A 23,471-nucleotide genomic window follows, 5' to 3' on the forward strand; every position below is an offset into this window, starting at 1 on the left:
TATTTTTGTTACTGTTATTATTCTTATCATTATTATTGTTGTGTGTATTTGCCTTTGTGTGAGGTTTATTCAGATTCAGATTTCTTTATTGTCATTGTAACAAAATTACAATGAAATTCTGTATGGCTCAGTCCAGACAGCAGCTTATAAAACACAATAAAAGAAACAAAAATTAATCATTTATATCCACTGATATATAAACAAGATAAAAGTTAGGATAAAAGTCAGGATAAAAGTAAAGATAAGAGACTGTTGTAAGTGCATAAGTAAATAAATAATTAACTCAAGTCAATAAATAAGGTGCACTAAATGAATACTGGTAGCAGCGTTTGTGTGATTTCCAGTGAGGAAAGTGCTCCAACAGTCTAGACACAATGATCCTGTATAGGGGTAGTGGAGACTACAGCTCTTGGAAAGAAGCTGTTCCTCGGTCTGTTTGTACGGGACTGTATTGTCCTGTATCGCCTGCTGGATGGCAGAGAGTTGAACAGGGAGTGTCCAGGGTGAGTTACAGTTGAAGTCAGAAGTTTACATACACTTAGGTTGAAGTCATTAAAACTTTTTGAACATTTTTGAACCACTCCATAGATTTCATATTAGCATTCTAGTTTTGGCAAATCTACTTTGAGTGATTTTTCCAACAATTTTTTACAGACAGGTTGTTTCACTTTTAATTGACTATATTACAATTCTAGTGGGTCAGAACTTTACATACACTAAGTTAACTGTGCCTTTAAGCAGCTTGGAAAATTCCAGAAAATGATGTCAAGCCTTTAGGCAATTAGCCAATTAGCTTCTGATAGGCTAATTGGAGTCAACTGGAGGTGTACCTGTGGATGTATTTTAAGGCCTACCTTCAAACTTAGTGCCTCTTTGCTTGATATCATGGGAAAATCAAAAGAAATCAGCCAAGACCTCAGAAAAAAAAAAAATTGTGGAACTCCACAAGTCTGGATCATCCTTGGGAGCAATTTCCAAATGCCTGAAGGTACCACGTTCATCTGTATAAACAATAGTACGCTAGTATAAACACCATGGGTCCACGCAGCCATCATACCACTCAGGAAGGAGACACATTCTGTCTCCTAGAGATGAGCGTAGTTTGGTGCAAAAAGTGAAAATAAATCCCAGAACAACAGCAAAGGACCTTGTGAAGATACTGGAGGAAACAGGTAGACAAGTATCTATATCTACAATAAAACGAGTCCTATATTGACATAACCCGAAAGGCTGCTCAGCAAGCAAGGAAGAAGCCACTGCTCCAAAACAGCCATAAAAAGCCAGACTACAGTTTGCAAGTGCACATGGTGACAAAGATCTTACGTTTTGGAGAAATGTCCTCTGGTCTGATGAATTTTTTTTTAACTGTTTGGCCATAATGACCATCGTTATGTTTGAAGGAAAAAGGGTGAGACTTGCAAGCTGAAGAACACCATCCCAACCGTGAAGTATGGGAGTGGCAGCATCATGTCGTGGGGGTGCTTTGCTGCAGGATGGACTGGTGCACTTCACAAAATAGATGGCATCATGAGGAAGGAAAATGATGTGCATATATTGAAGCAACATCTCAAGACATCAGCCAGGAAGTTAAAGCTCGGTCACAAATGGGTCTTCCAAATGGACAATGACCCCAAGCATACCACCAAAGTTGTGGCAAAATGGCTTTAGGACAACAAAGTCAAGGTATTGGAGTGGCTATCACAAAGCCCTGACCTCAGTCCGATAGAAAATTTGTGGGCAGAACTGAAACAGCGTGTGCGAGCAAGGAGGCCTACAAACCTGACTCAGTTACACCAGTTCTGTTTGGAGGAATGGGCAACTTATTCCAGCAACATTTTGTGAGAAGCTTGTGGAAGGCTACCCAAAATGTTTGACCCAAGTTAAATAATTTAAAGGCAATGCTTCCAAATACTAACAAAGTGTATGTAAACTTCTTACCCACTGGGAATGTGATGAAAGAAATAAAAGCTGAAATAAATCATTCTCTCTACTATTATCCTGACATTTCACATTCTTAAAATAGTGACATAAGACAGGCAATGTTTCTACAATTAAATGCCAGGACTTGTGAAAAACTGAGTTTAAATGTATTTGGCTAAGGTGTTTGTAAACTTCTGACTTCAACTGAACATCGCTGGCAATGCTTCTAGCTTTCCTTTGCTGCCAACTGATGTAGACCTCACCCAGATTCGGGAGCTTAGATCCGATAACCCGTTGAGCTGCTTTCACTACACACTGTAGTTCTCTCCGGTCGGCAGCAGTGCAGCTGGCATACCACACTGTGGAGCAGTAGGAGAGTATACTCTTTGTGGTGCTATGGTAAAATTCCTGAGTAATAATTTTTTTGCTTATCTGGTCATCTTTGCATTCACTCCCTGTGTAATGTTTCTTCTTAAATGTATTAATAATTCATAAATAAAAAAGAAGGGGTGCTACTATGACACATCCACAATGCAGAACACAAACATACAAGTTGGTGCGGCTATACTTATGAGGACTCTCCATAGACATAATGATTTTTATAATGTACGAATTATAGATTCTACCCCCTAACCCTACCCCTAAACCTCACAAAAAACATTCTGCATTTTTACATTTTCAAAAAAAAAAAACATTGTTTAGTATGTTTTTTTTAAGGTATTTGAATTTTGGGGACACTAGAAATGTCCTCATAAACCACATTTATAGCATAATATTCTTGTAATCACCAGTTTGTAACCTAAAAACTTTTCCTGGTAAACCACCCAATCCCGCCCCCACACACACACATACGGAACAAAGACTGAGTCAGAGACTGTTTACCTTTTAAACTGTGGGATCTCTGCAGCAATCTACTGGTTATGGTTGTAATTTCATGTCATTTGTATGTTTTTTCAGCAGATGGAAGAAAATGCGTCATGCCCCCAAAGCATGACACATTTTCATATTTTCTCCATGAATGAACTTGACAAGTGAAGGTTACATAAAATGTTCTTACTTTATATGAAAATTAATGGTGTAAAAATACCTAAATAAAGGTATAAATACAAAACAAGGGCGTAGCCAGGAAATTACTTTTGTGTGGGCTAATGGATGGGCTAAATTTTTGCCAGATGTTTTTTTTTTTTTTTTTTTACCAAATTTTCCTTAACAACAGAAAAGTGTCACATTCAAACAGTTCCTTCACACTTTCAGATTCAGAATTTACACATTTTTTAAAACAATTTTATAAATATATATTTGATGTCAAAAAATTATCTTTAATATTCTGGGTGGGCCCAAGCTCACCCCGGCCCACCCTTGGCTATGCCACTGGTGTGAAAACAGAAAAAATATTATAGAATGTATTTTACCACTTAAATTTTTTACTGAACACAATTATTAGATAATTAAAACTTTACACTTTTGTTGGATGGATCAAATTAAAATAACATGCTTTTTAGTGTGTCTGACAGAGTTTACATAAATTACAGTAAGATGTAAGTTATGAAGTGAATAAATGTCCATTTTCAAGCATTTTTTAAAAATCTGTTCCCGTACATTGTACGTTAACTGATACATTTGTCTACAAAAATGTCCATTTCAAATTATTTAAATTTTTTTAAATAAATAATAAAAAAATACGATTTTAAACATGTTTTGTCTCTTATCTCAAGAATCAGTGAAATGCAAATAGCAAATGGATTTAGCAAAGCAAGTGGCGAATGCTTTTTCGAAATGCAATTTAAAATCGGTCCATTTTGAAATGATTTAAGTTATTTTATTGTTGTATTTAACTACATTTTAAAACATGAATGAAACAAACAGTTCTAAATATGTCAATTAATTTGACCATTTTAAAAGTGATTTATTTATTTACATTGGCATGTTTGAATTAATAAACTGATGATTGATTTCGCCCTTAAATTTTTTGTGTCACTCCTAGTCCTCCATACGGATTTTGATCGAAACAGGGCAGGCCCGTCTCTCCTTGTGCTTCAGAGCAGTAGATGGCAGTGTTTGCACCATTGGAGTTTATTGCGCTCTACCAGCACATTTCAGAAGAAGAAATCCGAGCGTCCGATTCAGCGACGGAAATTTGGGTAATTATTAAAACGGTATGTTTTTGGCGTTGTTTAAGCGTTAGTGAAGAATGTCCTTGCTCAATTTATGTGTTAGACATGTAAAGTGGTGAAATTATCAACAGTGCGTAAGTTAAACAAGCCATATAGCGAAGTTCCCTGTAGTTATTAATCGGTGTGCGACACATTTCATGCGCGTGTTTACACCCCAAAGAGCTGCGCGTGCCCCGTTCACAACAATATGATTATGTTATATAAAGAATATAAAAATGCTGCTATAACTTTTGTGCAGATAATTTTGACAAACATCGTAGTTAAGGTTAGCTAACTGTAGTCAGGAGGTTGACTTTCATAGACATACATACGTAGATGCCTCGTTCGGCTGGTTTGGATTCGCAAACCGCGGCGCCATCTTGAAACGGTCAACAAGGAGATCTGTTTGAATGCAAGTGAAAGGAGAAGAAGCCTCAGACCGCTGCATAAATCGCTTTTGTGTGGAAACAGTTCATGATGTAATGAATTGACAGACTGGGTGCTAATTTTGTATGTTTGCCATTATATATTCATTTGAAGAGGACTTTATTTGCAGTTTAATATGAAAACGCAAACAAACAAACCTGTTTTAGAAGTGAATTTTTATATCATCTAAAATATTGCCCAATGTTTATGGGAAATCAGATAAACGTAAAGTTGGCTGGAAAAGATAGATTCCCGACTGTTGCAGACCGTATCTGTCAATTTACAATTAACTTGACCTTTTCCGCTTATAGACCTTATTCACGGTAGCAGGGCAGGATCAACAACCGGGCCGATTGGGCCAATGCCCAAGGGCCTCTGGTGTCTAAGGGCCTCTGGCTGACAAGAGGAAATAATTAATTCTGAAATAGCTGAATCCCGCTTGCAGAGATTCAGTCTGAGACGCGTCCGCTTTCTCTTAGCCAATGGATGGCATTTTATGAACATTTTATAAATAAATAGCTTCTTATTGGCTTTCGTTTCCCAGAAATAGTATGGACCAATCAGAGGCCAGTATTTAGCACCGTGCTAATTTTTCACATTAGCCATAGTTCATATTGTTTTGAAGTTCGTTTGGGTACGAATGTAATAATGGAGTTTCGGCAGTGCTGTAGTGGAGCCAAGAAAAGTAAAGAAAGATAGAGAAGCAAGAGAGGCTATAGTGTTGGCAGCACTGCCAAACATCTCAAATTATATATATATATATATATATATATAAAAGGGAAAATATTGTAAATGTTGACTCCAGCCCCATTGACTCAGGAGGTGGATAAGTATTTGTCTATCATATTTAAGCTTCCTTTAGTTAGACAAGCAAGCTGTCTTTGCCTTGCTAATTTGTTTTTACTTAGAAAAAAACTGTTGGGGTGACAGGTACAGCTGGCAATGTCAGTGCGAGATCAGTGTGTGATAGGAGGGCATAGGGGTGACGACACAGGTACAGAGGAGAACAGGATTAAGGACGACGTGCATGTAAAAATGAGAGTAAGCTAGGTATCTGTGCAATTTGAACAAAAACGCTAGGGATTGCGATTTTGGTAAATGTTTTCCCTTGTGTTCAAAAATGTATTTTGTTGTTCAGAAACACATTTCAGGAGGGAAAATGGTCTTTGCATAAATTATAGATAATAGTAGGGATGCACCGATACCACTTTTTCTCTTCCAATTCCGATATCTGAAATCTCAGTATCGGCCGATACCCGTGTTGTTGTTTTTTTTGCATAATCAGTTTAGAATATCTTTACAATATTGTGTGGAACTAATTGGGTGTACTCTTTAATATGTAAAGAAACACAAACCTCTAACTACACATTATTTCAATATAAATGTATATCTTATTAAGAAACAGTTTATTATAAACTAGTATACTGGATAATGTAGCAGCAAAATTAACAGTAATTCCAGTCTTCATGTCTTCAGTAGAAAAGAAACCAGCGTTTTATTTTTGCCTTTTTATTTTCTTTTTTTTTCTCCCAAAAATGTTTCAACTTGTATCTGGACTTCTATTTTTTGTTCTATTTAGTTGTAAGACATCAGTCCACGTTTCATTCACACAGTTATTTTTTGGAACCCATTCAACTATATATTGTAAACAAATACTTATGATGACAATAATAATAATAGTAAATATGTACTTAAATATATTTAAATAAATAAAATTGTTGTTAATATTATTATTATTGACTTTTCATTTTAAATACAACAGTAATATAATTAAATCGTGCACTTTTTAAACCCTCACGCTTTGACATTCTAAACTTTCCAGGAAGTCCTGTATGTGTCTGTTTGTAGGCAAGTTCACAGTAGTTTAATTCGCTTCTTATTCAAATTCTGGTAAAATGCACCTCCGGTGCCATTCTAAATGTATATTATAAGTGAACCGAACTATTAAGCATCTACATCTGAGATGCTGTTCTTGAGTAGCACTCAAATATTGCGCACCGCTGTGAAGGCTAAAAATAGCCACGAGTGCATCACCAGCCTGTGCGTGAGTCTACAGTCACTAACGCGCTGGTGCTTTACATACTTTATATTTACTTATTAAACACAGCCTTTTGTGATTCACAGAGCAATCGCACGTCTTCAAGAGGCTTTGAATAAAATGCACAAGACATATGAACTGCTTTAATGGTGGTGTTATGGTTCTTTTATGTCATTTTTGGAGCTTGACAGTAACGAACAGGGTTAACACACTGTAAGGGGGTTCAGTGGAAAGGAGGCGGCGAGAACCGGCTTGACAATTTAAATAATTTAATAAACAACTTAAACAAAAACACACAACTATAAACACACAGTACAGCTGCCTGTCATTCTCTCTCTCTCGAACTGTCATCCCCGGCCGCCTTAATCCCTCGTGCGCCCCATCAGACTGATTGGGGACCGGGCGTGCATCATTCCAGCCCGGCCCCGCCCTCCTCGGCTCTACACTCCTCCCGGCGTTGCCTCAGGCCGGGGAGCCCCCGGGGGGGGGGGTGTGTGCCTTGCGCTCCGACTGCTGGCGGGTCATCCCCGCCTTCCTCGACCTGGGAGGAGACAGGAGGGGAAAAACAACAAAACAAAATGGCGAGGGAAAGGCCAACACGGAGCAACAGAGAGAGAGAAAAAGAAATTCACCGGTTCTCTGATGCGCCGTCGCGTGGTCCTCGATCACTACTCCACCCTCTCAGGCGGACAGCAGCCGCTCCTCCCCGGGCGGACCGGAGTCAGACCTCCGACCCCCAGCGGACAGAACACCCCTCCATGTTCTCGGCATCCCGTGGGGACACTCCTCCGCCCCTGGCAGCGGCCCTACCACTCCAGGCGGTCGGGGAGTCGCTTCCCTCCTCCCCCCGTGGACGGCGGTCTTCTCTCGACCCCTCCGCGTTCCTGGGGGACGGCAGGGCACTCCTCCGCCCCCGGCAGCGGCTCCCTTGCTCCAGGCGGTCGGGGAGTCCTGTCCCCACTCGCCTCGCGGACAGCGGCCGTTCCACGTGTCCGGGTGGTCGGGCTACTCCGTCCCCCATCGGATGGCAGCGGCGCTCCCCTGGGTGGACGGCAGTGTCGTGGACTCTGCGACGGGAATCCCTCCTCCTTCCCGGGTTTCGGCACGAGTGTAAGGGGGTTCAGTGGAAAGGAGGAGGCGAGAACCGGCTTGAAAATTTAAATAATAATTTAATAAACAACTTAAACAAAAACACACAACTATAAACACACAGTACAGCTGCCTGTCATTCTCTCTCTCTCGAACTGTCGTCCCCGGCCGCCTTTATCTCTCGCGCGCCCCATCAGGCTGATTGGGGACCGGGCGTTCTTCATTTCAGCCCGGCCCCGCCCTCCTCGGCTCTACACACACAATACCGGATTTGGATCGGGTTCGTCGGACCGATATCTGATCCGTCTAAAAGCTTCAGTATCGGAGCCGATATCGATCCAGGTATCGGATCGTTGCATCCCTAGATAATAGCGTTGGATATAGTTTTTTTTTTTGTTTGTTTCTTTAGGTTATTCCTTAATCCAGTGTTTCCCAACCATTTTTCTGCCACGGCACACTTACATTTTTTTATTACGAATAAAAAAATCCCACTGCACACCACTATCCCACTAAAACCATCGTCGATAATTTTCCTTTTCAAGAACTTGTCCATGTTTTCTGTCTGTCTTAGTAGCGTGTTTACTCGTTTGAAATTCGGCTATAAAAAAAACAAACAAGTAACATAGGTACGCTGTATAATGAGGTCACAGCTGACAAGAGCACTAATTGGGTAATGAAAAAACAACAAATTTGCGTCTTTTCTCATTTGTAGGTTTGTTCATGCAAATTAAATCTTGCAGTGCCACAGCAAATCAGTTTTTTATTATGTAGCCTATTTATTTACAGGGCTCCAGACTAACATTTTTTAATGTTGAATGAATGCTCAGAGAGCATTAGAAAAGATTTTACACAGAAGGAAAGTTCCATTGTATCCATAGTTTTAACTGTGGTATTTGCAATAAGATAATAGTAACCAAAGGTAAAACCACGATTAGCAGCAACTACAAAACACATCCAGAAATTAAATTGCATTCCTTTTATTCCTTTATATCTGTGATGTGTGTGGACTGAAAGCCTTACCATTTCTGTCTGTTCATGGTGCAGAATGCAGATTTCTCCTTTATTTCTTTTCAATGCTGTTTAGAATGTTGGGGCCGTTTAATACGATTTAGTTTATTCATCGACACGTTATGGGATTTCATAGAGGTTTTAAACAAATAATCAATGTTGAATCCGCGACCCAACCCATGCTTCTCGCAGCGCTGTTGAGCGCTCGAGACCAGCCCATGTTTAAATGCACGTCTCTGCACTGATCTGTCCATTGAGCCTTGAGCCACGCTGACTGATCCGGTTAAAGCCATTTCCTTTCGCGTTTGGAATGTTTGCCGTTTAATACTCATCCGCAACAAAAAACAACAGCGCACAGAGTCGGCCAACTTTGTAGTCGCACCAGTGCGACCTCTTGCAAAGTTTAATCGCACTGTTTGGGAAAATATTTAGTCACAGTCTGGAGCCCTGATTTATTTTGTGAAATTTGATCATTTTCCACAGCACACTACTGTGCTGTGGCACAGTGGTTGGGATCACCTTCACGATTTCAGTTCTGTTTTCTCACTGGTACCTTGCACAGCCATTCATCTATAATATTTTAGTAAATCTTTGACTTGCTGTTTTCAGCTGTTTCCTTCAAAAAATAAATTAGCCTCTTTTTAAGATTAAGGAAGGCGAGGCAAAAGCACTTCTAGAAAGCCAGGATGCGAGTATTGTGTGTACTGCAACTGATTTGTATATTGCCTTTCATGGTGCAAGTGAACTCGAAATCGATGGAAAGACAAAGAATGTAAAGATGCAAAGAAAAGGAATTGTAGATGTCACCTGTATTCTGTTGTTTTTATTTGTTTAGGGGGTCCCTATGTTGTGTCGGCCCACGGCCTCTCAGATGTTAATCTGGCCTTGCACGGTAGCACCATCTTTGATTTAATGGGAATGACAACGAGGCTATGAGGGATAGACGTAACATCTCTTGTTAAAAGCTGTAAAAAGCTATATGATCACATCTCATTTTCCACAACTCATGTTGTCTGGAGTTTTTTGTCTATTGACTGTTCTTAGAAAGATATTTTTTCAATGTTTTGTCCGTGGAACGATCCAAAAACACTTTAAACTGCAGCACAGCCCATTGAAGAGACTGTGAATCTATCCCTCACAGCCTCGTTTTCATTCCCATTAAAAATAAAAGATGGTACTAGCATGAATATGGTGGATAGTACTGAGATAACAACCTTCACAGTTCTACCTTTGGCTGCGTTCCATTTCAAATTTGTATCCCCTTCCCTCGCAAACTTCACTCCGTCTCATGGACTCGGATGTACGTCACTGCTTACGTTGCACGATTATCCACTACTGGAGGAAGACGTGCAATGGGTTTAACTGGAACACCCTAAACCCTTGATCACTTGGAGCATGTTGAAGGCTGATGTCAGTTTGTGGAATTATTTAGTGATATTTGCACCTGAGAAAACAATGTTTTCGGAGATTGATTTCAGAGGCTAATGTATAAATCTCGTATGTTTAATTTTTTTTTCATTAGAATGAATTGTTAGAATTAATCAAGATCTACACAAACAAAAATGTTAACATAATGATAAACAGTTTAAGGTAGCTACAAGTATTATGCTGTTAAATCTCAATATAACTTTTCTAAACTGCTTAATTGACCTAACTTCACTTCCATCATACATTAGAGTTGTGTGGGGGTGGGGTTGATGAAACGGGATATGCTGTCACGTCACAATCGAGTTGCATTGTGGGATATGGAGCTGCCTGAAGTGTACATCAGAGTAGACTCGCTCCCTCTGTCAAAATCGAGGGGTTGAGTGTCTATCAACAGAAACTTCCCTCGCTCACTGAACGAAATGGAATGGACTTCCAAAATGGCGGCGGGGATTCCCCGAGGGGAAGCGCTTAGGGGAGTTAGCGAGTGGATGTTAAAAGTGAAGTGGAACGCAGCCATTGAGAGAGTGTAACGGTCAACTAGCATTTTCACGACAGATTGCTGATGCTATACAAATGAATGGAGAGTGCCGTAAACTGACACCTTCCTGTCGTAAAATCATCCGTGTCTTCTCTTATAAAACGGCAATTTTATCAAAAGGATTTTTTGAGTGTAAAACTTGTTGAAGATTAGCGGACAGGTGGTTAATTAATTAAATGATGAGCTGTTTCCTCACAAAAGTAGTTTATTCAGCGTTGTGAAGCATCTCCTCCATAGACATCCATTACAAAAAAAATGGCCTCTTGTCTCCTCGCCAATGTACCGCCATAGAATATCAATGGAATGGCCGCGTTACGCTAATCTATGCTAACCTTGTAGACTTCACAATCAGAAGGGCTTTGGTATCGACGTTTCCACCTTTTTCCTACATCCTGTCATGCTTAGCGAAAAATATGGGCTCTACTTCCGTTGTCAAGTACAACACAGCTGTTGTTGCTGTGTACATCCATTCATTCTTTCGTTGCGGTGTTGGGATTTTGAGGAGAGAGTGTATGATTTTGTGAGGACATACATCAGTCACTATATCAGTGTGTATCACAAAAATAGTCTATCATTCATTTAGGTGAAACCTGTGGGTATTGGAAGACCCTTAATTATTTTTGTATTAAAATGTTGTGCCTCAGACAATGCAAGAAAACTTCTCTAAGTTTAATATAGACATGCAATAAATCTGTAAACTAAAAACACAAATGTGGATTCATAAGGCCTGTTGCAATTATTACATTATTGAAATCTGATATATGGCCATATACAAACAAATACAATTGAAGTTCACATATTTGAGCATTTATGTACAAATTTGTATTCCACAAGTGTTTCGAAAAAATATGTTGCATATATGAAAGTGGCAATTTTTGTCATATTTTGAAATATATGTTGCATATACTGTATGTATATATGTGACCTTTTTATATCAGTAACAAAAAAATTATGAACATTTATTTTTAGCATTTAAGTGTACTTGTATTGCTATTTTCAGATACATAGCCTACTGTATTAAGCACTTCAAATTCTGATCACATTTTACTGTGGGATTTTAAGTGAATGTTAGGGTTTCTGTGTATAAACGCAGGTTTTGTGTCTCATTCGCAGCACTCTGGGTGAAGATTAAACGCTAGCTGTGATGTAGCCTATGTGTGCTGTCTCCGGTCCCACGAAAGTTTAGATAAGGATTTTGATAGTGAACGTAAAACGTGGAGGAGATGAGACGGAGAACTTACTGTTACTATGGAGATGATACAATGGCAGCTGTGCATTTGGACATGTTGCGACTGCTTCAGGCTTTTCAAGCATTTGTTTTGCCGCTATCAAACATGAAGAAAAGCGATGGGATTCCCTCTGGTTTGCGTTTGGTTTTTTTTTGGGTGGAAAATTTGAGGAAATTATAAAAAATTGCAAGCTAGCGTCCAACCAGCGGGAATACCGGTATCCGCTGTTTTTATGTCTGATATGTTTGAAGAACCAAGAACAGAAAGCTGAGGCTGCAGTGGGCACAGATTCACCAAAACTGGACTGTTAAGACTGGAAAACATAGCCTGGGCTGATGAATCTGGATTTCTGCTGAGGTAAACCAATGGTAGGCCCACTGCAGCCTCAGCTTTCTGTTCTTGGCTGACAGAAGTGGAATCTGATGTGGTCATCTGCTGTAGTAGCCCATCCGCCTCAGAGTTTGACATGTGCATTCTGAGATGCTATTCTGCTCACTACAATTGTACAGAGGGGTTATTTGAGTTACTGGAGCCTTTCTGTCACCTCGAAACAGTCTGGCCATTCTTACATGAATGAGTTTGTGTACAGGTGTGTCTGTTACTCCTACATATACTAGATCCATGATTAATTTATATGGGTCTCTCTTGTCTGTTGTGTGTCCTGACAGTGTTAAAACTAAGACGATCACATCACTTCCTTTTCTACCTGTAAACGGCTGGCTATGGAGACAAGTAAGGACACAAGTGAGGCTGAAACTGTCAGCACACAGAGCCTGTTTGCCACACTCGGCCTGGCACCAGAGGATGTGGATGCTCTTGCCAAGATTCCAGAGAGTGAGATCAGTGTAGAGAAGCTCCCTTATCTCATTATGCAACTCAAGGCGAAACGCACCCACAAGATGTCAGCCACTCAAGATACGGACTACAGAGACAAGTCTAAGTCTGCACAGGACAAGCCAGATACGCCCGAGAAATCAGCCGCTGACAGGTGCAGAAGCCCGCAGTTGCCCAGGTCAAAACGGCGCTCTGGCAGCCATGACCATGAGCATCATGCGAAAGGGGAGGGGCATCGGAAGGGTGAGTGGTCCACAGGAGGAAGAAGGGACTCGAGGTACAGAAAGTCATCACGGGAAAGTGGGGATGATATGGCTGTAGAGGTGGAGCTGGCCGACACCCCCACAGTTTTTCCACACGAATGCTCTCTCTGCAAGTGTGTGGTGAATTCTATGAAGGTAGTGAGCTAAGTTTGGCTTAAGAAACATTTTGGGGCATTTATATTGCATATTCTTAGATCCTTAAAAACTATCAGACTAAAATCAGCTTAAAAACAAAAACTTTCAAACTAAAATCAGCATAAAGCAACAACAGATAAAACCCAGAATGGATGAAAATTAGCTGCATTAAAGTGCACCTATTATGGTTTTTCAAATATTACCTTTCATGTAGTGTTATATAGCTGTTTGTGAATTGTAAAAAAGTCTGCAAAGTTTCACAAATCAAATTGCATGACAAATGGCGTTATTGACTCCCAAAAGAAAGAACCTATTCTGAACGCCTGAAACGAGTCGTTAGTAATTCCAGACTTACTTCCTATGTAATTTGGTAACAAAAAACCCGCCTCTGGTTTTCATTGGCTGCTCGTGAACAGCTTTGACCCACCCTCAAACACTACACTAAGCGGTAGACCAATAACAATAGACTGGGACATCTGACCAATCAGAGCAGAGTAGGCTCATTGAAAGGAGGAGTTTAGAATGAATCCTTTAGAACGGATCATCGAACGAGTCGTTTTTGACACTGGGAAAAAGGTAATGCTGCAATTTAAATTATGAGCAAATTAAAGTGTTTTTTGACCTTGGATGCATGTAAATCTATTGTATGAGACCTTTAAAACAAAATTAGGCTCGTTTAAAAACCATAATAGGGGCACTTTAATATAGAATTCAACTGATGTGTGATCACAGGCGTCCATATATCGGCTTTCTTTACTACAGCTTCAAATGAGACTTATCCAATTGGAATTTAGAGTCTGAACTCTCTGTTTTATAATGTTAGTTGAGTATTCAGTTTTACTTATTATTCATGAGAAATGAATGACTATCTTTTGGTTTTTGTCCATCAAGTTCTAAATAAAAAGAAGAAAAAAAACTTTCATTAGTAATTAATTCACTGGAATATTCAAAATAGACATTACCTCATGGTTATAAAGCATTTCTTAGTAAATTTTTAGCAAAATATCTGTATTGTGATGTAAACCATTACTGTCGTCACTCATACATCGATATAACATTTGGTTCATACTGCCCATTCTGGCTTTTGAATGTATTGTTTAGCCTTTCTGATTTTGTTATTGACCAGAGCTAAATTTAGACCAACATGTGATCATCTTGCCATTTAGTTTTTGACAGTTCATTTGAACCTTCATCATAGTTCAGTCTTCTCACTTTCCTGTAATGTTTTTTTATTTTTTTGTATTTTTGTTTTTACTTGTTAGACATGGAAAGACCATATTTTAGGTACCCGCCACCAATCACATGAGTTACGCTCTTCTCACCGAAGTTCTCGGGCCTCTCTACCCCCTAAAAGACCCTACAGCTCTGACCCTGTCACAGGTACGAAACTTTCTTTTCACACATGTATAAAAGAATAGCTGATTGCATCTACAAATACAATTTGTATTAACAAAGATAATTAATGTCTTTTTAAATATGAGTCAAACTTACATAAAAATAATTCAATTTAAGTTTTATTGCTTAGTAATAATCAACAAGAATTAAAGAATCCATGAAATCAAAACTGGAACTATTTTTATTTTTGTGTCTTTATCTAAAAAAAAAATCTTTTTTTATCTAATTGTTATCTTTGAGGCCTTCTCTTTTCTAGTGTACTCATAAAAGTTGACACATTTTTGCAGATATTCACAATTAAAATTGATAGTTGTTCTTTTGCAGAAAAATAGACCAAAAGCATTGATCACTTTGACATAAACTTAAGTCTAATGGCTATTAAAATAATTGGACAGGATGTCACTTCTGCAAAAAAAATTTTTTTATATTAAAGGAAACACACAGGAAAGAAACCTATGATTTTCAAGCCTATGCTGTTTTATTAATGAGTTTTGCAATTTCAATGAAGGATCTGTGATTCAGTTAAACTATTTTATAAGGTACTATATTATTGTACATCAGTGTTTCCCAACTGTTTTTGCTGCAAGTACCCCCACAGCACCATCAGTAAGGCTCAAGTACACCTTAATTGACACAAAACCAAAGATGTGTATCAAAGACTGAAAATCATTAACAGGATCATTAATATTGATTATGATTGATCAATCAATATGGGTTTGATCTATTGACATCCCTTTATTAATGCCCATTATGACTGAGTATTGATAAAGATTTTTTTATTCTGATTCAGTGCTGATTAATTTTGGTATATTTAAATTATTATGTCCATTTTGGTTACATACTGTATGAAAGAAATTCTCATACAGCTAGTGCTGTTAATTTTACAGGGCACCTTCTAAATATACATATTTCAACTTTCATTTTATCTTCAGTTGTTTTTTGTTTTTGTTTTTCATAATTTTTACACATTTAGATTTGTTTAAATGTACAAATTCCATGTATTCTGCACCGTAAAAAATTTTCTTCATATGGTAACATTTACATGAACTGGTTTTATTCAGTTCAGAAATGGTTTTTAATATGACTAATTTTACCTAAAATATTAGAACTAGAAATAGTCCCTTGATTTACTTTTTTAGTGCATCAATAAATATGATGTCTTGAAATTGCATATATTAAGTTGCATACATACGTTTTATTACGTTTATTGTTTACATGCATAATTTGTACTATATACAAATATTTACATTGAAATGTAGAACAAGAGCTAGGGTGGTACTGTCTCTTTACTACTAATGGCAGTTCAGCCCTGCGAGTGCATATTAATGAGAGAAGATGCACACGGTTTCTTTAGTGCATCTTTGCTATGTAGAATGTTTATTTTTTTGTTGTTTTTGATCAACTAATGACTGTTAAGAACAGAAAGGATTTTAAAAGAGACATTATTCAAGGACAAATGGATTGCGTGGATCTCATCTTTGGACACGCATTACATGGAATGAGTCAAACCAAACGTTTACTCTCAACAAGCATTGAAAACTGCACATAGAGTAAAAAAATAGATATCGGGGTTGTTCAAATGGAGATTGAGATTAACAAAAAATCTATATTTTTACCCAGCCCTAAAACTTATTATTTTTATTTTAAGACATACAATGACTTAACAAAAAACAAAAAACAAAACAGAAAACAGCACAATCCAGTTCTTTTCACATACCCCTGAGAACTTGCTGACAAACCCCCGGTTGGGAATTACTGTTGTACATAACAAAAAAGCACATAGTTGATGATAAATGGAACACATTTTTATTTTTATTTTAAGGAGAACAGTCCATGTCAACCACATCAGACTTCCTACAAACTCCTAAGGTAACTCATGCTTCTTTTAAGATAAATTGCTGTGCTGCTGTTCCCACCCTCCACCCCCCCCCCCCCCCAGTATATTTCTAATATGTATGCAGTTAAATCTAAGTTTCTGCTTTTTGTCATGTGGCTGTGTTACTCTCAGTCCAATATGAGAGTGGTAGTCGCCAAGTTTCCTAGGGGCTCCGTGACCGTGGAGGAACTTTTAGAGCTTGGAAAGCCATTCGGCACAATAGTGAAAAACCTAGTGCTGCTTGGAAAGGTAAGAGGTTCTAGACATTATAGATTTATACAGAATAAATAACCTTTTTGTAATTTCTTGACAACATTCATGCAACATTGTTTTGCACACTATTACTTGATTATGGTATTGTGATTTGAGCATATTTAAACATGATTTCTGGAATATTATAACCATTTCTTCAATCTTTACCCCAGACTAGAGGTATGAGATTTTCACGGTATTACAGTATCATGTATGAAGGTGCATTGCTAATATTATTAGTCACATAATATTAAAATAATTACAAAACCTAATGAAAAATAACCTTTACGAAATGGACAAGGTGTTTACTTAAAAACTATGCTGTCATTCTTCAGACAATCAAAAAGATTCATTTGCATTTTGTTTTTTTCCAGTACTTTCCATTTTCTATCTATGTCCTTTTCCTGTATGCCTAAAGCACTTTTTAAGCCCTGTTTTTTTGTTTTTTTTAAAGAACATTACATATAAAGCATTATTTTTAGTAGTAGAAAATGTATTGCAAGCCTACAGTTGCAGTGCACTTAAGAAAATAAATGCATAAGCAAATATTTGGCCTGTTATGTTGCATATGTGCACCTACCTATAAAGTTATCTCACCGTTCACACGTGTATGACGGTTGAATGAAAGAGGAAGTCGCAATTTAGAGATTTATTGTAAATGCATACTTGCCAACACCAGACCTAGTCTTTGTTTCCTGCAATCTAGTGAATTACTAGGTATAAAAAGATTGCCAGAGACAATCAGATTTTAACAATTTGGTTAAAATGTACTGTACACGCATAACTTTTTTTATATGCTTCACTGGTTCTTCATGCTAGAATGCTTACTTGCTTAGCTTCGTAGAACTTTGGTAAATATGAACAATGTGAACCACAGGCTGTTGTTGTTATTTTTAAGAAAGTAAGGGTTGGGCTCCATTTCTTTATACGTGATATGGCATTTGACATTTAAATCACTTTTGATTTTAGCTTTCTGACATGACTTCATTGCATGGGTTGTAAAAATAGGTGTATTTTAATGATATACTAGCGTGCCACACCATTACTCTCATATCAATTTAGCTTCTACCTAGGCTAAATATTGTATAACTGTACATACATTTTAACTGTAACAGTAAATAAACATTTCAAGATGATTAGCCTCACAATGTAGCTTTTCAGTGCTTTGTATTTTTAGACATTTTAATTAACATAACAATTCCAGTTTGTAAAATGGATTCCAATGAAATGCACAAGAAACTTACTGAAAGAGTAGTGATTGTCTTTATATTTTATAATATATCATTTAAAAAAAAAAAAAAAAAATTCAGATGAGGACAGCTAGGGTTGCAAGGATCACCGTGACAATTGCCCCACAATGGTGATAGTGATTCTGGCAGTGTTATGCATGTCATATGCCTCACCCTTTTTAGTGTGTTTGTGAAAGTTGCTGGTAATTGTAAAGTACAAAGTTTTATACAGAAGTAATACAGTTATTAATATAATAGTAATTTGTATTTTATATTCCTACCATAGTCAAAGAGATTCAAAAAATTTTAAAAACAAGAATGCAATAATTTTAATGTATCAACTTTCATACATGAAACTTAGACTTGTTAAAACCTGAACTAGGGCTGCACAGTTACGACAAAAATCATAAATGGCAATTATTTCGTTTGTTATTGTAATTGCGATTAATGGAATTTACTTTAAAATAGTTATTTTGTTTGGGGCAGCTGCATGCCATATTTTTTATGTGGGCTGTGCACCAGAACAAGCTGATAACTGTTCTTGAATTGCATTATTATTTTATTGGATGAAAATCAAAGTGTTATTCACATTTTGAATGATAGTGAGATATGACTTTAGACTACTTTAAATGCCTCTGATTTTTCACCGTTATATAATTGCGACAGCTGTAATTGATTATTTTTTCGATTAATTGTGCAGTCCTTACCTGAATTAAATTCATGTAATAATGGCATATAATGAGTATAGTGAAATATAAGCTACTTATTTAGTGTTGTGGATGCTTTATGCTTTTAGAGAATTTTTTTTTTTTTTTTTTAATTTAGACCGTTTAGGATTTTGCACTTTGTATAGATTACAGCTACCTTGAGCCTTTAGCTTACATTGTTATAGCACCATATAGCTTCTACGTCTGTTACAGATAAATACTATGTCTAATTTTTTTAGTTACTCAAAACTAACATCAGTAATTTTGAAGCTAACAGTAATATTAAGGTAATACCCCATTGTAATATGTACAGACAGATGGATAATTATTCATTCTGAAATCCAATATTAAAAAAGTATACTGTTTGAATGAAAAAAAAGGAAAGGAGGAGGAGCCATCTCTCGGTCCATTTACAGCTAGAAATAAGTAGTGTGGGAAGCGTATGCTTCATCGAGTTCCCTCCTTTCAGGGAACTAAGGTTACAGTTATAAAAGTGATTTCCTTTTCAAGTTGGTCACTTCGACACTGAATCAGTAGCTGACGCTATGGGAATCATTTACCATAATGCAGTGCTACTGATTCACACACACTAGAGCAGGATTTCTCAACCACTGGGTGGGTCGCGAATCATTGTCTGCTGGGTCGCGAGATCTTTTCTGTCATGAGTACAAATGACCAATTAGAAGGATAGAACTGTATATTTGCAATGTTTGACCTCTATTGTCGAATCTTATTAACATCTCCAGATTTACGTAAACAACCGTAGGAGGCTACATTTCACTGACATTAATTATTAGCTGTCCTATTACAATAATCCATCAATGCTGCAAATTGTTCTTTTTGGACAAGGTCTCTTTACATAGCATTGCATGCATTAGCTCCATGCATTACCGTGCTAGTCTGAACGCAATCCAATCTCTGGGCATCATCATTTCAGAGCAGCAGTCCCAAGTAGGGTTGCCACCCATTCCATAAAATACGGGATTGTCCTGTATTTAAAGATGAAATTATGCGTCCAGTGTGGCTGGTCCGATGGCGTCGCCGCAAAATCGTTCAAGATCATTAATTTAACCTTAATATTCTTTAGAGATTGTGCCTATGGTGGGTAAGGGACCGCCTGAAAAGTCCTCACATTGTACTAAAAAGTGCTAAAACTGGAGGGTGTGTTAAGGGACCGTCACAGCCATCAGCACCAAAGCTACAAATTACAATACAAATTATCTACTAATTTATTCCGCCAAACACCTAATCTGTGTAATTTCTGCAAATATTACCCCATTAAGCTTTGTGTACCATATTTAATAAATGATTTTCTAAAAACTCTACATCATCAACATGATAAATATTTTGTTGAAACACTGTTGTATGCAATGTATTAGATGTATACTGCCTCTTGGTGAAAGTTTCTGGACTACTGGAAGTATAAGATCTTGAAAAATTGTTTCCTAAAGTGATCGCCTTCATATTTTTATTCACATGTTTTTTAGGTGAAATTATTGCTGATTTTGATAAGAGTCAGAGAGAGAGAGATCTTGTGACCCCTTCACTCGAGAAGCTTCACAGCTGCATTGAAAACCAACATTATTTACCCTGGGTCAGATTTGATCGGAACATAATAGGTGTAGGCAAAAAGTTTGACATTCCATAAATATAAACAAATATTATAACATGTTTTTTTTTTGTTTTTTTTTTACATACTCATTTTGTCAATGTTGAGCATAACCCAAAAGCATTTTGACCAAACTTAAGATTAAGTCTACTTTTTCACTGTTTTTAACTCTTAAAAGGGTCATAACATAACAGGAGGGTTAAGTTTATGCGGTCAAACAGCTCAAATGGGGAACCCATAAGCACATTTAGCACCGGCGCTTAGTTCGAAACTGGGATGGTGGCAGGGCTAAGGGCCACAGCCATCTAGCTCCTCGCAAGAATTTACTGACCAGAGGGTGTTTGCCCACTGACAAACCAGTCAAAGGGTTGTGCCCCGTTGCTAAGTCAGCAAAATAAACTTTGAGCATGAATGGAGTAAGTCCTGTATCCGAAAAAAGGCGTGGTTGGGCTACTCTGCTGCAGACAAATGCACAGTTTCCTTGTATTCTGGAACCTTGCACATCACTTGGTGTAGCAAGTGGACAGGAGTCAGTGTCGAAGTGACCAACTTGAAAGGGAACTGATGTGTTTATGATATTGTGCATCCCTAGTTGTATTTTCTCCTTTTGTGTTCCACCAAAGACAGAACAGCATACTAACTTGGAGCAACATGAGGAAGGTTTTTTTGTTGGTATTAAGTCTTATTTTAATGTTGTTTGCTAAATAACAGGGTTTTTTGGAGTTTAGTTCTCACAAAGAGGCTCAAAATATGGTAAATCACTACAAGTTGAAACCAGCCTTCGTCAAGGAAAACCTGGTCGTCCTGTATTTATCACTATCAGCAGAGAGCATTCCTGTGAGTAGAAACCCCACAAATCACATTTCACAATGCCAAATATTTAATTTACAGATTTACCATTAATTTTCTGGATCATTTTAACATTTTTGGAATATTTCTTATTGGCAGTCACCATCCATGTTTAATGAGCCTTTGCAAAAACGAGCAAAACGTTCAAGCACGCCTTCGGTAGTTTGCTTTTCACGTTTGCCTGCTGGAGAGGGCGTTGAGGCAGAGGTCCTTGAGCTTGCAGGCATGTTCGGTGAGGTCCAACAGTCAGAGTTCACAAACAGTAAGGTAGTGTTAACTTGCGCTCACAATGTGGAAACACAAATGTTTATTTTTTTCTATTCAGGTTCTTTTTCCAAAATATAAAAAGATGATTTGTGTGTCTGTCCAGGCCTTGATTGAAATGGTTGACTGGCGAGATGCAGACATCATGGTGAAGTATTACTACAGTAACCCTCTAAGGATTCAGGGCAAAAGTGTCAAAGTTTCCATGACCAACATCACAAGCCTGAGGTAAGAGACTAATTTACTCTCCTGATGTCCAGAACCCTAAAAAGATACTTAGACTTTATACTCTAACATTCAAAAGTTTGAAACCACTAATAAATTTTAGTTTTTGGAAAATTAGATTTATAATTTTATTCACCAAGGTTGAATTCAATTGATCAACAGTTAAGGTAAATAAATATAAAATAAATATAAAATTTAAAATAAAAGCACTTGCAGCAGTGACAGCTGTGCGGATCTTAGGTATTCTAGCTGTGAAGTTTTACCCCATGCTCTATGTGTCATTGTTGTGATTAGATTTTAGAGCGCTTCTCACAGACCTTACAATGAAACTTTTCCCACAACAGCTCAACACTAGTGGTTGATTGATATATCGCCAAGGCCAATAAATTGATCGATATTTGGTATTTTTAAATTATCTGCCTTGTCCGATAAATTTTCCTGTTGACTGATTAGTTTTGCAAGCCATGATGGCCGAGAATAGCCTGGTTGTATTGCCACAGATCTGACAGCCACCAAAGAGTCATACCAAGCTGAGAGTCAACACAGCCAAGCACAGCGGTCAACATGGCAATTTTGTATTGGTGTTACTTTTCAACAAAGATGAAAATCTAAATTATGTTTAGTAATTTCTGTGCATTACACTCACCTTAGGTTAGTAATCAGAAGAAGAAAGATTTTATTTTTTTAGACCAAACCTTTCAAAAGTTAAATGCAACAGTAAAGTGAATTTTTGAACTGGTGGTGGTGCCATAGAGTTTGGCCTAGAGAGCCTAAGCTTGGTCAAGGGCTATTCATACCCAACTCTTTCAGTCTGCCAGATATCATTCACCTGGTCAGTTCATAGTGCTAGAGGAAGAATAATAAGAATATCCACATGTAGCAATGATTGAGGACAAGCCCTGAAACTATTCAGTAAGCACAATACAAAATAAATTTAACTGCAAAGGCCTTTGCAAGCCAAAGGTGATACGATCATGACAGGCGAATCGCCGGGGAATGGCGATTTCCCCTTTCACATAGACAGCGATGCGAATGATCGCCGTTAACACATTCACACCTTTACAATAGGTGTTGCTAATCAACAAGCAATTTTAACTTGGTACGGTTGATGGTGCAAAGCACCTGTCAGTTGGTCTGCCTTCCACCCATCACGGATGAGAAGAAGTACTTGACAAGTTTGCAAAATGGCAAACAAACAAGTTCTCTAGTGAGAAAAGAAAACTGATTTTTGTGCAAGCTGCAGCAGCGTTGACGAGTTTGTCGTTGATTTGCACAACGAGAAAGAAAAAATTTGAGACACTTGCAGTTCACCTGCTGGACAAGTTGACTATGGTTTTATCATGCGTACACAGTTTGAGGGGTGATTAGAAAGAATTAAGTGTAAATATAATAATATTAATGATTAAAACATTTTATCATTTGTAGGGCTGAAACGATTAGTCGACGTTGTCAACAACTTCGACAATAAAACAATTCGAAAAAAATTCCGTTGCCGAAATACTCATTTGATCTTTAACGTAAAAAGAAGCACTCTTGTTGTGAAATGAAGCAGAGCCAGAGTTGCCATCCTATTAAGCAAAACTTGCGTGTCAAGCGTCTTTAAAGGAAACACTCCGGCGTTATATCTTTAATGCAGCCTTTATTAAAATTCAAATAATTAGGTTTTTGATTTGTTTTTGTTTTGTCTAGTTTTCCAATATAAATATCTGAAACTCCTTTAAAGCAATGTACATTTACTTTAGGAGCTATACTGCAGAAGAAAAAATTATGTGTGAATGTTGAATATAATATAAACAATTCAAATATTTTAAATGATCTAATAATCCTAAAACAATCCTAAGATTGCAGAGCTTTCAGAAAATATATCTTGAAAATAAATATATTTTGTCTTTTGAAGCACTGGCACAAGTATAAACATGTGAAAAATACACTTATATACAAAATAAACTTATATTCAAGATACATTCTCTGAAAGCAATTCTTAATATCTTATATGTTGCTTCT

The 23,471-nt window shown here is 37.5% G+C and overlaps 1 protein-coding gene across 2 annotated transcripts in view; it reads left to right on the top strand.

Moving 5' to 3' along the window:
* The first annotated feature begins 4,005 nt into the window (after window positions 1–4,005).
* The window catches only part of LOC127437199 (uncharacterized), a 43,745-nt gene continuing 24,279 nt past the window's right edge, over window positions 4,006–23,471 (top strand). Inside the window, exons 1-8 of one of the 2 annotated variants that reach the window (XM_051691987.1) lie at window positions 4,006–4,061; window positions 12,498–13,061; window positions 14,324–14,441; window positions 16,279–16,325; window positions 16,465–16,581; window positions 20,841–20,966; window positions 21,078–21,245; window positions 21,349–21,470. In XM_051691987.1, the coding sequence (XP_051547947.1) occupies window positions 12,552–13,061; window positions 14,324–14,441; window positions 16,279–16,325; window positions 16,465–16,581; window positions 20,841–20,966; window positions 21,078–21,245; window positions 21,349–21,470 (1,208 nt within the window). In that variant the 5' untranslated portion in view covers window positions 4,006–4,061; window positions 12,498–12,551. Of the gene's footprint in view, window positions 4,077–12,497; window positions 13,062–14,323; window positions 14,442–16,278; window positions 16,326–16,464; window positions 16,582–20,840; window positions 20,967–21,077; window positions 21,246–21,348; window positions 21,471–23,471 lie in introns of both variants that reach the window. The other variant, XM_051691979.1, reaches the window with a different exon arrangement.

The sequence above is a fragment of the Myxocyprinus asiaticus genome, chromosome 4 (assembly GCF_019703515.2).
Source record: "Myxocyprinus asiaticus isolate MX2 ecotype Aquarium Trade chromosome 4, UBuf_Myxa_2, whole genome shotgun sequence".
Lineage (NCBI taxonomy): Eukaryota > Metazoa > Chordata > Actinopteri > Cypriniformes > Catostomidae > Myxocyprinus > Myxocyprinus asiaticus.